This window comes from Ranitomeya imitator, chromosome 1, assembly GCF_032444005.1.
Source record: "Ranitomeya imitator isolate aRanImi1 chromosome 1, aRanImi1.pri, whole genome shotgun sequence".
In the NCBI taxonomy this organism is placed as follows: Eukaryota; Metazoa; Chordata; class Amphibia; order Anura; family Dendrobatidae; genus Ranitomeya; species Ranitomeya imitator.
Window position 1 is genome coordinate 1,147,946,639 of NC_091282.1, and position 17,329 is coordinate 1,147,963,967.

The following is a 17,329-nucleotide window of genomic DNA, read 5'->3' on the forward strand; positions in this document are numbered from 1 at the left end:
ACACCGTTTACCGATCGGATTGTTTTCATATCTTGACAGATTGGACATTTATGAACACAGCAACTACAAATGTGTATTTTTGATTTTTTTTTAATGGCTTTAATTTTGAATGGGGCAAAAGGGGGGCGATTTGACCTTTGATATTTTTTTTTATTATGTTTCATTTCTTTTAAACTTTTTTTCTACTTTGAACCTGCTTCAATAGTCCGCTATGTGATGCACGTCCTGTTTGCTTGAGCTAAATGCTGCTGTCGGAGATTGACATTGGCATTTAACATGTTAACAGCTGTGGGTGGATCGTTATTCCACCCGAGGCTGTTAGTGGGCTCAGCACTGGAGCCAGAATCAAAGGAAGGGACATGACCTATGATGCAACTATACTTCATAGGTAGTGAAGAGGTTAAAAGGAAACAAAACAGCTTTTTAAAATATGAAAAAAAAAAAAAAAAGTATAAGAATAAACAAATAGTAAACAAATTAACATGTGGTATTGCCATTAATAGTCTGAACTTTAAAAAAAAAATGTAACCTTATCAGTAAACACAGTAAAAAGAAAAAAAAATTGAAAAGAATTACGTTTTTTTCTGTTGCCGCAACTCCATTAAAAAATACAACAAGAAGCGATCAAACATTGTATCTCCCCCGACATGGTACCAGTATCAACCTCGGTTTGCCACGCCAAAAACTCAAGCCATCACACAGCCCTATCGATCAAAAAATGAAAACGCTACAGGCCTCAGAAAATGGCAACAAAAACAAAAATCATGAGAATGGGGGCGGCAGTTCCCCGTATGACAGTGTGGGCCGGAGCACAGCGCTCCACTCCTGTGGATGGGGCCGACGGCAGCACAGCGCTCCGCTATAGCCATCATTACCTACTACTCCACACTGCCATCTGGTGGACAGACACTGCAAATGTAGTCACCAACAAATAGAGGGTTTACGGCAGATTCAGACTGACACTTGTGCATCCATCTTTATTTCCACAGCTTTACACTCCAGCGTTCTGTCTACAACATGTCGGATCCTGTAATTAGTAATGGATTGTGCCTGTGGAAATAATGATGGATTACAAGGATTTAATCCGAACGGGCTGGAAATTTGTTTCAGTCCCTGTTCGAGTCCCGTTGGAAAGCTGTTAGGCTCAGTGAGCCGCTCTGCCTGTTCGAAACGCCGCTCCTCATCCGGACATCACTAGACACGTGTGGTTAAGACGGGTAGCAGCTTGAAATATGTGACGGGGGTCTTTTTGGACACTTTCTCTGAGAACCCCTTCCAAGAGGGAGGCAGAGCATTGAGTCTTACCGGTGACGCTATATAGGGAAAAAGGTGGGCAAACTCCCTTGCAGAATGAAAGAAAGGGTCCACAAGTACCACGTGGGAGAGGTAGCTGCCAGGTCTGGGTGTGTGCCCTCACAGCATGCAGCACAGTGGGGCTGGGTACATAATCTGCCTGGTTATGACACCCTGCCCTTGGGGCGACTTGTGGAGAAGGACCAATTCTCTTTAAGGCTATGTGCACACGTTCAAGATTTCTTGCAGAAATTTCCTGCGCAAAACAGGACATTTTCTGCAAGAAATCCGCATGCGTTTCTTGACGCCTTTTTTTACAGATTTTTTTGCGGATTTCCCAATGCAATGATATAGTGGGAAATCCGCAAAAAATCCACAAAATTAATGAACATGCTGCGTTTTTTACCGCAATGCGTTTTTTCGAAAAAAAAACGCATCATGTGCACAAAAATTGCGGAATTCATTCTAAATGATGGGATGCATCAGAGGGGGAAGGAGGGAGAGGGCAGAGGAGAAAAAGGAAGGACAGAGAGGACAGAGGGGGAGACGGAAGGAGGGAGAGGACAGAGGGGGAGACAGAAGGAGAGAGGGCAGAGGAGAAGGAAAGAGAGGGCAGAGGAGGAGAAGGAAGGAGAGAGAGCACAGGGGGAGAAAGAAGGAGGGAGAGGACAGAGTGGGAGCAGGAAGGAGGGAGAGGACAGAGGGCGAGATGGAAGGAGAGGGGGCAGAGGAGATGAAGGAAGGAAAAGGTAGAGGAGGAGAAGGAAGGAGAGAGAGGACAGAGGAGGAGAAGGAAGGAGAGAGAGGACAGAGGAGGAGAAGGAAGGAGAGAGAGGACAGAGGAGGAGAAGGAAGGAGGGAGAGGACAGAGGGGGAGACGGAATGAGAGAGGGCAGAGGAGGAGAAGGAAGGAGAAGGAATCAGATCCAAAGACAGACAAATGACCCAACAGATGCAGAGATATCCAGACTGGAGTGTGTACTGGACTCAGCGGTGCAGGAAATCAAACATGAACTGTATGAACTACGGCAAGAAAATGCTAAATTAAAAGGAGAAATAGAAAACCTAAAGAGCCAGACACCACCCCTAACACAGGAGGGGGACCCAGGGAAGGAGACAGGTGAAGACACAATGAGAGCTAACAGTCACACCACCACTAACTTAAATAACTGCCGAAATATTGAGAGCAAAATAGAAAATAACCAAGAACCACAGGATGGGCCAGACCCAAGCACCAAACAAACCCCAAGTCTAGAACAACAGCAGACCACAACAACAGGACAGAGCAACAAGAAGAACGCAAACAGAAGCTCCCATAGGAGCAGCCAACCAACATGTCCTGATATAGTCCTGATTATAGACTCCAACGGAAAATACCTCAATACAAGGCGACTCTTCCCAGGAAAAAGGGTCTCCAAAATCCGCTGCTCAACTATAGAACAAGCAAAGGCCGTAATTGACAATCCATATTTCACCAACCCAAACCACATCATCATACATACAGGCACCAACAATCTCCAGGACCAACACCAGCAGGTAGCAGGACAATTGTGTCAGCTAGCAGAGACCAAATAACAGAAGTTCCCTGGCAGCAAGATCATCCTGTCCTCTCTGCTGCCAAGAAAAATAGAATTATTCTTACTGTTAATTCAGTTTCTAGGAACCTTCCACGACGGCATATGGAGGTTGTCTCTTTGCCCTAATGGGGAACAGGAAACACAGAGAGGTTAAAAGGACCTCCCACCTGCCAGTGACTTACAACTGATACCATAGCACCGGTTTACCTTCTGAATCCCAGAATTGATCCAGGAAATATAGAGGGTGGGAAATTAGCGCCATCGTGGAAGGTTCCTAGAAACCGAATTAACGGTAAGAATAATTCTATTTTCTCTAGTCACCTTCCACGACGGCATATGGAGCAATACCAACTAATTTGGCACTAGGGAGGGACAACGGCCTAAAGAACCTTGCGGCCGAAGACTAAATCCTTATTGGATAATACATCCAATCTGTAATATTTGGAGAAGGTATGGAGTGAAGACCACGTAGCTGCCCTGCAGATCTGCTCCGGAGATGCGCCTGCTCTTTCTGCCCAGGAAACCGACGTAGATCTGGTTGAGTGGGCTTTGATCCCTACCGGAGGTAGTTTATTTTAAGCAAGGTAAGATTCTGTTATGGCTTTTTTAATCCATGAAGCAATGGTACTCTTGGCTACCTTCTTCCCCTTATTTTGCCCTGAGGAGTGGACAAAAAGGTTATGATCAACTCAAAGCACGGGTTTGATCCAAGTAACGTAGCAGAATACGCCGAACATCAAGAGTGTTAAATTTTCTTTCTTCCGAGTTTGCAGGTTTATTGCAAAAGGTTGGTAGCACGATTTCTTGAGAACGATGAAATTCAGAAACCACTTTTGGAAGGAAAGAGGGATCAAGTCGGAGTACTATCGAGTCTTCTCTAACCAGTAGATAAGGTTCTCTTATTGACAAGGCCTGTAATTCACCCACCCTTCTGGCTGAAGTTATAGCTACCAAAAAAACAGTTTTGTAAGCAAGATTTTGTGGGGAACAGGTAGACAGAGGTTCAAAGGGTGGACCTGTAAGACCTGGAGGAACTATGACTTGTTTCCTAGGGTTTATTCTAATCGCTGAGGTCATGAACCTTTTAATCCAACGATGTCCTGCTAGATCTTGATCAAAGATAGAACTGAGCGCAGAAACCTGGACCTTCATAGTACTGGGTTTCAGACCAATCTCCAAACATTTATGCAAAAAATCTAATATCTTAGGTATATCTGGCCTAAGAGGGTCTGGAGGGTTGGGCAAACAAAAAGATGAAAATTTTTTCCAGATTTTATTATAAATGGCGTTTGTTACCGGTTTCCTGGATTTTTGTAGAGTAGCTATGGCAGGGTTTGATAACCCTTTTGCTTTCAATACATGGGCTTCAGAAACCACACCGCTAAATTCCATTTCTGAGGGTCTGAGTGAAGAACTGGCCCCTGAGAGAGGAGATTGTCTTTCATCGGTAACATTACCGGTCCGTCCACCTGTAGTTGGATGATCAAGTTGAACCAACTTCTTTTGGGCCAAAATGGAGCAACCAAAATAGTTGGGGTCTTTTCTATCCGTATTTTCCGTAGCACCTTTGCAAGAATCGGGATGGGTGGAAATGCGTAGGCCAGATGAAAGTGCCAATCTTGAACTAAGGCATCTACTGCTCTGGGATTTCCTCTTGGATTCAAGGAGAAATATGTTTCGACTTTTGCATTTTGGTGAGAGGCAAAGAGGTCGACTTCCGGGAGACCCCACTTGTTTACCAGAAAGTTGAATGCTTGACGATCCAGACTCCATTCGCCCGGGTGAATATCCTGGTGGCTCAGATAATCTGCCTGAATACTGGCAGTACCTTTCAGGTGAGTTGCCGTCAGGGACAGTAAGTGTTTTTCGGCCCAAGCAAAAATTCGAGCAGAGATCTTCTTTAGGCTGGTGAATTTTGTACTGCCCTGGTGTTTGATATGAGCCAACGTGGTCATGTTGTCCGAGTATATCTGAACATGTTGCCCAGAAATCTGACGATTTGCTGCTAAGAGAGCTTCTTCCACAGCTTTGAGTTCTCGGAAATTTGACGATCTCTCTCTGATTGACTGGTCCCAAAGACCCTGATAAGGAACATGATTTATCATGGCTCCCTCTTGCTGGCATCTGATTTGATCGTGGTTATTGGGAACTGAATCCAACTCACACCCCTGAGAAGGATGCTTTCACCCGACCTGGTGTGTGAATCCTTTTGGTTAAAGAGCCGGGACGACCATCCCAATAGTCTAGAACGTGGGTTTGGAGAATTCTTGAGTGAGCTTGAGCCCAAGCCACCGACTGAATGCAGGCTGTCATGGAGCCTAAAGGTGCCGTCACACTAAGCGACGCTGCGATACCGACAACGATCCAGATCGCTGCAGCGTCGCTGTTTGGTCGCTGGAGAGCTGTCACACAGACAGCTCTCCAGCGACCAACGATGCCGGTAACCAGGGTAAACATCGGGTTACTAAGCGCAGGGCCGCGCTTAGTAACCCGATGTTTACCCTGGTTACCATCGTTAAAGTAAAAAAAACAACCACTACATACTTACCTACCGCTGTCTGTCCTCGGCGCTCTGCTTCTCTGCTCTGGCTGTGAGCGCCGGGCAGCCGGAAAGCAGAGCGCCGAGGACAGACAGCGGTAGGTAAGTATGTAGCGTTTGTTTTTTTTTACTTTAACGATGGTAACCAGGGTAAACATCGGGTTACTAAGCGCGGCCCTGCGCTTAGTAACCCGATGTTTACCCTGGTTACCGGGGACCTCGGGATCGTTGGTCGCTGGAGAGCTGTCTGTGTGACAGCTCTCCAGCGACCAAACAGCGACGCTGCAGCGATCCGGATCGTTGTCGGTATCGCTGCAGCGTCGCTTAGTGTGACGGTACCTTTAGAGCGACATTCCCTCCCGGAGTGTAGGAGATCTCATCTCTTTGTATTTCCTGATCTTTACTACCAATGGTAGTCTGTGATCGTCTGGAAGAAAGGACATTTGTTTTGCAGAGTCCAGAACCACTCCCAAAAACTTCCTGGTTTTTGAGGGTTGAAGCTGAGATTTCTTTATATTCGGAATCCAACCTAGAGACTTCAATATCTCTAATGTAGTTGACACATGGGATATCAGTGTTATCTCGGTGGGAGCTACTATCAGCAGATCGTCCAGATAGGGCACTATAAAGGCCCCTTGTCTCCAGATGAATGACACTGCCTCTGCCATTACTTTGGAGAATACCCTCGGAGCTGATGAGATGCCGAAGGGAAGGACTCCAAACTGATAGTGCTCCACCTGACGACTCCCCTGTATCGCAAACCTGAGGTATTTTCTGTGTCTCAGGTGAATAGGAATGTGAAAATATGCATCCTTTAAGTCGATGGTTGCCATAAAGGAGTGTTGATCTATTAAAGGAATGGCTGATTTTACAGACTCCATCTTGAACCTTCGATATTTCACATACTGATTTAGACCCTTCAAATTTATAATGATACGGACTTCCCCTGATGGTTTGGGTACCAGGAATAATCGGGAATAATGTCCCAGACCCCATTCTGATTGTGGAACTGGGGAGATCACGTTTGATCTTAGAAGATCTCTGAGACCCAATGTTAATAATTTGTGATTTTTTGTTGAAAGGGTAGTAATCTTTAGACCATGAGGGGGGGGGAAATTAATTCGATCAATAGGCCCTCTTTGATAACATCGAGGACCCAGTGGGAACTGGTGATGTTTTCCCACTGATCCACATATTTTGAGAGTCTTCCCCCCCACCGGGTCGGAGTCATTGTTTTTCCTGTTGGAATGGCTGCTGCTGCTGCTGTTGTTGTTGAGGGACAAAAATATTTTTCCCTCTACCTTTTGCATAGCTCCATCTGCCGGTTTTGCCTTTACCTCTCGGTTGAGAGGGCTGAGACAGTGGGGCACGAAAAAAACGTTTCTTCAGTTGTTTTTGCTCTGGAAGCGCCTTTTTCTTATCAGTAGCTTTATCAAAATGTCTAAAGCTGGACCAAACACATAGTCTCCTTTAAAGGGGATGGCACACAACTTAGCCTTAGAGGTGATATCACCACTCCATAATTTAAGCCAGAGGGCCCTTCTGGCAGAGTTGGAAAGCACTAAGGATCTGGCGGCAATCCTAACGGATTCCAGAGAAGCATCCGCCAGAAAACCAGTGGCTTTATGTAGAATAGGGAGTGAATCCAACATCTCACCTCTAGAGGTACCTTGAGAAATGTGAGATTCTTATTTTTCTAGCCAGCAGGAGAGGGTCCTAGCTACACAGGTAGATGCGAAATTAGCCTTGAGGACAGACGTAGAAGTTTCCCAAGACTTCTTCAGGAGCCTCAATCTTACTGTCCATAGGATCTTTCAATTGTGAAGAATCCTCAAAGGTGAGTGCTGTTCTTTTGGCGACTCTGGCCACCTGCACATCAACCTTGGGAATGTCAAGTTTGACAAAATCACCTTCTAGAGGAAATCTATGTTTCATCTCTGAAGACATACTAAGGCACTTTTGAGGGAGTTCCCATTCTTGCTCAATCATATTAATAACATTAGCGTGAACAGGGAACCCTGCCCTTTTCTCCGATCTGAGCCCACCAAACATATGATCCTGTATGGACTGTGGTACAGATTCCTCTTCAAGTCCCATTGTATTACGAACAGCAGACACCAGGTCCTCAATATAATTTGAGGAAAAGAGGTATTTCCTGACCTCAGCCTTAAGGGATGCTGGATCTTCCCAGCCCACAGATGAAGTATGAGAGTGGTCTGAATCAGTATCAGATTCTACGACCTCAATCTTCCTCTTTTTAGCTGGGAAATGTGGTGGCGGAGGTGGGGGTGGAGGTGTAAAAGCTGCTAAGGAAGATTGTACCTCCTGTTTAACAAGAGAGCGTATTTCATCTACTAGGGATGGTTGCTCAGCTTTAATTATCCCGTCAGTACATGGCTGGCAGTTTTTTTTTATCCCAGATAGGAGGGAGTTTAATAGAACAGACCGGGCACTTCTTCCTATTAGTAGCTCTAGGGGCAGACTTTTCTCCCTGAAACAGAAAGGGAGAGAAGAGTGAGGAGCTAACCCCCTAAAGGAACTACCTCCCGGATCACGTCCCTGCGTACTCACAGTAGCAGGGGCAGCGCTGGGCTCTGCAGACGCAGGGCATAAAGAACCGTCCATACTGAAGAATTTTAGTCTTACCTTCAGTGGTGATTCAGCAGGCTTTTATGGAGCACCGCTACCAGCACCTGCCTCCAGCGGACATAATTCCCCCTCCAGGATCCACGTGTGGGAAGCCATAGCTCCGACAATGCCGGCCGGCGAAACCCGGAAGTACCGGCTTCAGGGAGATACGAAAACCGGAAGTGACGCGCGTGCGACCGCTGACGTCACTTCCGGAACGCCGAGCAGCATGGAGTGGGAGAAGCCGGGAAGCTCAGAGAGGATCCTGGCTGGGGATCCCAGGCCTGCTTTACCCTCGTGGGGGCGCGGGAAGGCCGGGAAGAGTCCAGAGGTATCTGGAATGTAGGACGACGGGAGCAGCACAAGGAGAGGCACGGAGCGACCACCAGCTGCCCGGCTTTAACAGGTAAAAACCTGAAATAGTAACTGTAGTCGCCGGCCACTACAGCATATGGAAACCTCTCCCTGTCCCATGGCGAGTGGGAGGTGGGAGGTCCTTTTAACCTCTCTGTGTTTCCTGTTCCCCATTAGGGCAAAGAGACAACCTCCATATGCCGTCGTGGAAGGTGACTTGAGAAAGATTCCTTCCAATACATCACCCAAGACGTCAACAGAGAACTAGTAGCCAAGATCACAACGATGCTAGACATCACCCTGGCACAACATCCTGTCATAAACCTCCACCACCTGTATGATGACAAACATCTCAACAACCAAGGAGTCAGCCTTCTTGCCAAAGAACTTAAGGTACCGTAACACTAAATGATTTACCAACGATCACGACCAGCGATACGACCTGGCCGTGATCGTTGGTAAGTCATTGTGTGGTCGCTGGAGAGCTGTCACACAGACAGCTCTCCAGCGACCAACGATGCCGAGGTGCCCGGGTAACCAGGGTAAACATCAGGTTACTAAGCGCAGGGCCACGCTTAGTAACCCGATGTTTACCCTGGTTACCATTGTAAATGTAAAAAAAAAACACAACATACTCACATTCCGGTGTCTGTCACGTCCCCCGGCGTCAGCTCCCCGCACTGACTGCGCTGTGCTTTACGGCCGGCGCTCAGTCAGTGCGGGAAGCTGACGCCGGGGGACGTGACAGACACGGGAATGTATGTTGTGTTTTTTTTTTTTTTTTTTACATTTACAATGGTAACCAGGGTAAACATCGGGTTACTAAGCGTGGCCCTGCGCTTAGTAACCCGATGTTTACCCTGGTTACAAGTGAACACATCGCTGGATCGGCGTCATACACGCCGATCCAGCGATGACAGCGGGTGATCCAGCGACGAAATAAAGTTCTGGCCTTCTAGCTCCGAAAGGCTCCGACCAGCGTAGTCACAGCAGGATCCTGATCGCTGCTGCGTGTCAAAAACAACAAGACCGCTATCCAGGACGCTGCAACGTCACGGATCGCTATCGTTATCGTTCAAAAGTTGCTCAGTGTGAAGGTACCTTTAAAGACATTGTACTCAGAGTCCACAGTCCAAGAACCCATACAAACCGAAAACCTATAGAAAGAGCACCAACCAAAAATGGAATATGCTCAACTAACTGGAAACTGCAACCTGTATGCAAAACCAGTCTATGAGAGACACAAACCATGGAAGACACCACCCTCCCCACACAGAGTGAAAAAGGGCAGTGAGCTGGCAGAAATAAAGACCATGATCAGTTCCATATGCAAGAAACTCACGCGACTGGACCAATTGCCTACAACAAGGTCACCAGTCAGCAACCCAAGATGTCCTATGCAGGACAGCCCATTACAAGGTATACAGCTACACAATGTCAACCCTAATCATCGGTAGCTGGAACATCCAGGGCCTGAACACCTCAGCCGTCGGATACAAGACAAACGACCCAGACTTTAACCAAAGACTGAGACATTGATATACAGATCCTCCTTGAAACATGGACTAAGGCCAATAATGAATCCTATGTCCCCACCGGATACAGGGAATTCTCTGTCTCAGCCCTGAAAAATAAAAACATCAAACAGGGCTGGAGCTCAGGAGGAATATTAGTATGGTACAAAGAAGAGCTCCATGAACATATCAGAGCAGTGAAGAGAGGAGACAGCCACTTCTGGATAAGAAGAAGCCACTCCATCCTCACATCCGGGGCTGACATCTACCTCTGTGCAGTGTACGTAGCTCCTCCAGAGTCTCCATACTTCAACCCAGACAGCTTTGAGACCCTAAAGACTGAAGCTGCCCATTTCCAGACTCTTGGCAACGTTCTCATCTACGGAGACCTCAACGCAAGAATGGGAAGAGAAAGAGACTACCTGACCACTGATGGAAACCTCTATATACTTGAAGCAGATACCGACTGTGACAACCCAGTGCACACCGACAGGAACAGCTAAGATTGCACAGTTAATAAAAGCGGCAGAACGCTGTTGAACCTATGCCGAAGCCTTGGACTTCGTATCCTCAATGGCCGCACCAAGGGAGACTCACTGGGAAGACATACCCTAAACTCCCATGTGGGCAGCAGTGTGATAGTCTATGCCATCACAGATATGGACCCTGCAAATACTGGCGCCCTTATAGTCACCCCACAAAAACATCTGTCAGACCTTAAACAACTGCTCCTAAACATCAAATCCACAAAGAAATCACCCTCACAAACCCCGCAAAAGACCGGCCTCTTTAGCCTGCCACCATCCTTCAAATGGTCCAAGATGTCGGCCCCAAAATACAAAGATGCCATCAACAGACCAGAGATCAAGGAGAAGCTCCAATGCTTCCATAATAACGTGTATGAATTTAACCCAGAAGGAGTACACCTAGCGGTAAGAGACCTTAACAACATTCTATATGCCATGGCAGAAATGTCTGACCTGAAAAGAAGCATCAACAAGAGACCGAGTAAACAAAATCCCAACAACTGGTTCGACAAAGAATGCAAGACCATACGGAAGGCCCTAAGAATGGCCTCAAATAAATACAAAGAGACCCCAACTACCCCACTCTGAGAGAAGCCTACCACACCGTACAACGAAATTACAAAGCCATCCTCAGAAAGAAAAAGCAAAACGACATCTCTACCAAACTCCTCCAACTCCAAGATGCCCTTGAAGACAACAAATTTTGGGAACTGTGGAATCACCTTGGATCCAACCAGAAAAGCAACAGCCTCCACATCCAGAGCGGCAACATCTGGCTCCAGTACTTCAAGGACCTTTACAATAACATCCCAAGTGAAGACCTGAACCTGGCACAAAAAGAGCTTGTGAAAAAACTGAAAGATATGGAGGAAAAGTTCAAAGATTTCCAAAATCCTCTGGATACACCAATCACACTGACAGAAATAACAGAAAGGATCACAGACAAAAGGTAAAAAAAAGCCAGCGGTCCAGATGGGATCCTACCATAAATGCTAAAATACAGCCCTCCAGACATCCAGGCTGCGATAACAAAACTATTTAATATCGTACTGCAGGCCGGCTGCTTCCCCAAAAACTGGAACCAAGGAGGCCTCATAACCCCTATACACAAAAATGGGGACAAGTACGACCCAGCAAAGTACCGAGGGATATGTGTCAGCAGCAACCTGGGTAAACTCTTGAACTGCATCCTGAACAAGAGGATCCTCACCTTCCTCACCGAGCACAACGTCCTCAGCAAGAGCCAAGCAGGGTTCATGCCAAACCACCGCACCACCGACCACATCCACAATACATAGAACGGGAAGATATATGCTTGTTTTGTGGACTTCAAGAAGGCCTTCGACTCAGTGTGGCACCCAGGACTATTCCTAAAATTGCTGGGGAGCGGAATAGGAGGCAAAACATATGATGTCATCCGAAGCTCCTACACTGAGAACAGTTGCAGTGTGAAGGTCAACGGTAGGAGGACGGCCTATTTCCAACAGAGTCGAGAAGTGAGACAGGGCTGCAGCCTCAGTGCAATGCTCTTTAACATCTACATCAATGAGCTGGCAGTGGCCCTAGTGTCCTCCTCAGCACCAGGACTCACCCTCCATGACACCCAGGTGAAATTTCTGCTGTATGCAGATGACCTCGTGCTGTTATCACCAACTGAGAAAGGCCTCCGAGATCATCTGTAAATCCTAATGACCTTCAGCAGCACATGGGCACTGCCAATCAACGAGAAAAAAAACTAATATCATGGTGTTCCAGAAAAGAAAGCAGAAACCCACTGGCCATCCTACCTTTATGATAGACAACGGTCCTCTCTTACAGAAACCAACAGGTACACCTACCTGGGCCTAGAACTCAGCCAGTCAGGGAGCTTCAAGCAAGCCATAGAGTTACTAAAAGACAAGGCATCCAAAGCCTTCTATGCCATCAGAAGGCGTCTGTACCATCTCAAGGCACCAGTAACCATTTGGCTAAAAATCTTTGACTCCATCATTGCCCCAATCCTTCTATACGGTAGTGAGGTCTGGGGCCCAGTCTCATACCCACACTGGTCAAAGTGGGACGCTGGGCCGACAGAAATATTCCACCTAGAGTTCTGCAAGCATCTTCTCCAAATCCATCAAATAGCGCCTGCCGAGCAGAGCTGGGCAGATTCCCACTACACATCACAATAAAGAAGAAGGCACTGACATTCAAGGCTCATCTACAAAGTAACAGTCCCAGCTCCTACCATCACAAAGCCTTCCTACACCAGGAAGCCTCCCAAGAAAAAGTACCCAAAGCCAGTCTGACCAAGCCATCAACCTACATGGCCTGACAAAAGGTGAAATCCAGAAGATGGTACACAAAGTCAAAGAGGAATATCTCAGCATCTGGAGGAACGACAAACAAATCCAAGAAACTGACAATATACCAGAATCTACAGAGGGTGTACAAACTAGCCCCATATCTAGAGAAACTAGAAAACCCCAAAGATCGACAGATCCTGGGCCGGTACAGACTGAGCGCCCACAGCCTACTCATCGAATCCGGGCGGCACCGACAGAACTACAAGCCTCGAGAGAGCAGACTCTGCCAGCAGTGCCCCCAGGAGGCCGTGGAGGATGAGGCCCACTTCCTGCTGAGGTGCCCCAAATACTCCGCAGTGAGGGACACTCACTTCAAGAGACTGTCTGATCTCCTCCCAGACTTCACCTCCATGGAGGAGGAAGAGAAACTGCCGATAATACTGGGGGAAGAGGAAAGTGCAGTGGCCGTAGCAGCGGAATATGTCAGTGCCTGCCACAGACTAAGAGGAGCCTGATATGTCATGGACTCCCGTACCTCAACACTGGACATATCCCTATCCCCCGACTAAAGAGCCCGATATGTCATGGACGCCTATACCCCACCCTGGAAACATCCCCTATCCTCTAAAAGGAGTCTGATATATCCTGGACCTCTATATGCCTCCCTCCCCCACCCCCATATTTTTACCATATGCTTTGGCAGTGCTAACGTGTACTTAGTCCTGCCAATAAAGCTCATTTGAATTGAAGGAGAGAGGGGACAGAGGAGAAGGAAGGATAGAGAGGACACAAGAGGAGAAGGAAGGATAGAGAGAGCACAAGAGGAGAAGGAAGGAGAGAGAGGGCAGAGGCAGAGAAGGAAGCAGAGAGGGCAGAGGAGGAGAAGGAAGGAGAGAGAGGGCAGAGGAGGAGAAGGAAGCAGAGAGGGCAGAGGAGGAGAAGGAAGCAGAGGAGGAGAAGGAAGCAGAGAGGGCAGAGGAGGAGAAGGAAGCAGAGGAGGAGAAGGAAGCAGAGGAGGAGAAGGAAGCAGAGGAGGAGAAGGAAGCAGAGAGGGCAGAGGAGGAGAAGGAAGGAGAGAGGGGACAGAGGAGGAGAAGGAAGGAGAGAGAGGGCAGAGGAGGAGAAGGAAGGAGAGAGAGGGCAGAGGAGAAGGAAGGAAAGAGGGCAGAGGAGGAGAAGCAAGGAGAGAGGGCAGAGGAGGAGAAGCAAGGAGAGAGGGCAGAGGAGGAGAAGGAAGGAGGGCAGAGGAGGAGAAGGAAGTATAGAGATGGCAGAGGAGGAGAAGGAAGGAGGGCAGAGGAGGAGAAGGAAGCAGAGAGAGGGCAGAGGGGGAGAAGGAAGGAGAGAGAGAGGACAGAAAAGGAGAAGGAAGGAGAGAGGACAGAAAAGGAGAAGGAAGGAGAGAGAGGACTGAAAAGGAGAAGGAAGGAGAGAGAGAGGACAGAGGGGTAGAAGGAAGGGAAGGACAGAGATAAGTGCTCATACCAGGACTCCTTTGCCCTCTTCAGGATTGGGGTATTTCACTGTAGGAAACTCCGGATCCGGGTCCTTTTGCTCAGCGACAGCGAGTGGGGGACTGAAGCTGAAAGCCTGGAATGCAGACTGGACAAACTGGTGGCCTACGCCATGGACAGACGTGTGCACAAACTTCAGCTTTGACGTCTGGTTTATGTCTCTGAAACATAGAGACACAATCAGGACAAGAAATATGGCACAGAAAATATTTATACAGACATTTATACAGACAAAACAGCATCTATGGTAACAAGTAATGAGCAAAATAAAAGGCCATGTGCCCCAGAGCTTTTACATTTCGGTGATCAATGGGGGTCCGAACACTAGGACCCTCATTAGTCCTGGGAACAGTGACTTCCATGTATTATTCCCATGTTCTTTGTAATAAGGGTGGCTATACATTATGTGTAAGAGGCACCAGGCCACCATCTACATAGACGGAAGCCTCCTGACCCCTCTGCGGACAGATGTCGGGTGGGAGAATGATCAGGCAGGTGGATTGTAATGTGGAAGATTCTGTTCTTAAAGGAATTTTCTCCTTACAACTTTTGTAATTAATTCATCCTGGTGGTATTAGAAATAACAGCTGGTCCCCGGCATCCCGAGGTCCAGCACTGCGTCTCTGCTGCTGCTCCAGTGATTATGTGCAGGCTGATGACATCACGATAGCAGCGCTGCAGCCAATCACTGGGCTCAGCAGCTTGTACAGTCCTCCGCTTAGCCCAATGATAGGCTATACCACAGTTATCACGATGCCATCAGCCTGAACACAATCAACGAAGCAGCGATGCAGACCCCCAGCTGAAGCCAGAGTTTATCATTTATAACACAACCATGATTAATAGGTAGTAAGAAAAAAAATAGAAGGGGAAAACCCATTCAAGCAAGAAAAGTCACTGCCAGAAGTGCTGGCAGCAGCTTGTGCCCCTCTCCCTTTTAAGTACACATGCATGCTCTGCCATACTGAGCGTCCATGAGTAGGAGGGGTGGAGAGCCTTATTGCCTCTTATTATTAGAGTGTTTCCAGCTGAGCCCCCCTTACCTGTGGTAGCAATGTGTCTGTATGTCAGAAAAATAATCCTTGTTTATGGAGCAGTAGGGATCTTTAAGGAGGGGGCTGCCATCGATGAGAGCGTTGTCCCAGGCTTGAGGCCATGGCTCCAGATTCTCCTCGATGGCAAGAGCGATACCTTTGTCATGCGGAGGAATGATCTGAGCTCCGTTCTCCCAATAAACCTGATAAGACATAATGATACAACGTAGCGGGATGTATAGGAGGAGGGACAGGTCATCAACCGGACTCGTCTGCGGTGAGGGTACGGCTTTCCCTTCAAGTCTGAGCTGGTGGGTGAAGCCGTACTTGGCACCTGCAGAACTAATCGTGAGGGGACATTAGGGGCTTTGTGTAGGCAGAGCGGGGCTACATTTACAGCTACACTGCTCAGTACATAGAGACAGGAGAATGGGAATCTCTCATATTTCCGTGCCCTTATAGCAGCCAGTCTCCCCCCACCAGCTCAGAGACAACTGAAAATCAGAGACAAAGACTGCAGAGCAGAAAGCTGGTGACAAATGCAGGATACAGGCCAGGTAATGGGCAGAGTCCACAAGTACACACAAGACAGTCACCCGAGATTACAAGTACGCCTTAAGGTGGCCAGAAAACTAAAGATATTTTTAACCAATTACTCATTGGGCCAATAGCTACTCATCCCAAATCCCCCATAAATATAATAATAGTCTAAAATAATATTTTTTTATTTTTATAGTGCTAACATATTCAGCAGCGCTTTACAGTTTGCACACATTATAAACACTGCTGAGCGTGCATGTGTTCTCACTAGGGAGAAGGTCAAAGGAACGGCCAGGAAGGAAGAGCGGGAATGTTATAATCCAACAGGCCCAATCCCCCTCAACCACTGATATCCAGCACTGAGGGAGAGTGCGGACCCCCCAGGAAATAATGTAATGGGCAATGATTAAATGATTAGAGATGGGAGTGGAGCGCACAGTGTCCGCAGCACCGGGGAGAGGACGTCACACAGGAGCTGTATGGGAGGGTAAAGCAGAGCGGTGCGGACACACTGCAGCCTGTGCAGGGAACAGCACTGGGAATTCACAAAAAAATAAAACAACATTTTTTTTACCTCTGTCAAAAAGGTGCCCGTAACGCTAACCCACTGGAAACACCATTATGCAGGCTGTGGATATTTGCCCCCATGTAGAATACAATAGATAAACCGTAGACAGGAACGAATGATTGTGTCCTTCCTCCGGACATAAGCCAGGGTGTAGAGAAACTCTGCTCCTACCTTGTATCCATTGTCCTGCTTGGGATTGTGGGAGGCAGTCACCATAATCCCTGCACACAGATTAAGATGAATCACGGTATACGGCTAGAAAAGGAAAGAAATAGTTACCAGACTATACAGCGAGAACTAAAAGGGAATCTGTCAGCAGGTTTTTGATATCTCATCCGAGAGCAGCATGATGTAGGGACAGAGACCCTGATTCCAGTGATGCATCGCTTAGTTCACTGAGTGCAGCAGTTGTGACACAATCAGAGTTCTTAGATGTAGCAGAGCTCTGAAAGGTGATGCCGCCCTCACATCTTTCTGTGTGGTCAGACCGGGTCTCACATTGGCACCAGTCTGGGCAGTAATAATCTCCTGACGATAAAACACTCATTGTATTGAAACAGCAGCACACAGCCTAATGAGTTACACATCGCTGAAATCAGTGTCTCGGCCCCTGCATCATGCTGCCCTCATACTACAAAGCAAAAACCTGACAGATAATATCAGCAGGACACAAGACATTCATAGATATTATATTACAGCCATTCTCCGGTAAGAGGAGTGTGGAGCTCGCACCTCCATATATCAGGTCCTTTTCCACCTTCTGCCAGCACTGGCGCTCTCCTTCCAGCTATCCTGCTCCCGTCACAGCACTGTAAACGCCTACGAGCAGCACCCCCTGGTGGGCGCAGGGCCCCCTCGCCAGTCTGTCACCTGCTGGTTTTATCGGTTCCTCATATTACGTAATATACTGCCCATAGTCAGGTCTGCCATTGCCAGCATCGCCAGGTGCAGAGAGC

General features: G+C 47.6%; 1 protein-coding gene across 1 annotated transcript in view; it reads right to left on the reverse strand.

Annotated features, from left to right (window-relative positions):
* Window positions 1-17,329, reverse strand: part of PGM2 (phosphoglucomutase 2) — a 74,362-nt gene that overhangs the window by 35,886 nt on the left and 21,147 nt on the right. Inside the window, exons 5-7 of the mRNA XM_069744617.1 lie at window positions 16,545-16,628; window positions 15,275-15,468; window positions 14,203-14,392 (exon numbers count right to left, since the gene is read on the reverse strand). Of these exons, the coding sequence (XP_069600718.1) occupies window positions 14,203-14,392; window positions 15,275-15,468; window positions 16,545-16,628 (468 nt within the window). The remainder of the gene's footprint in view (window positions 1-14,202; window positions 14,393-15,274; window positions 15,469-16,544; window positions 16,629-17,329) is intronic.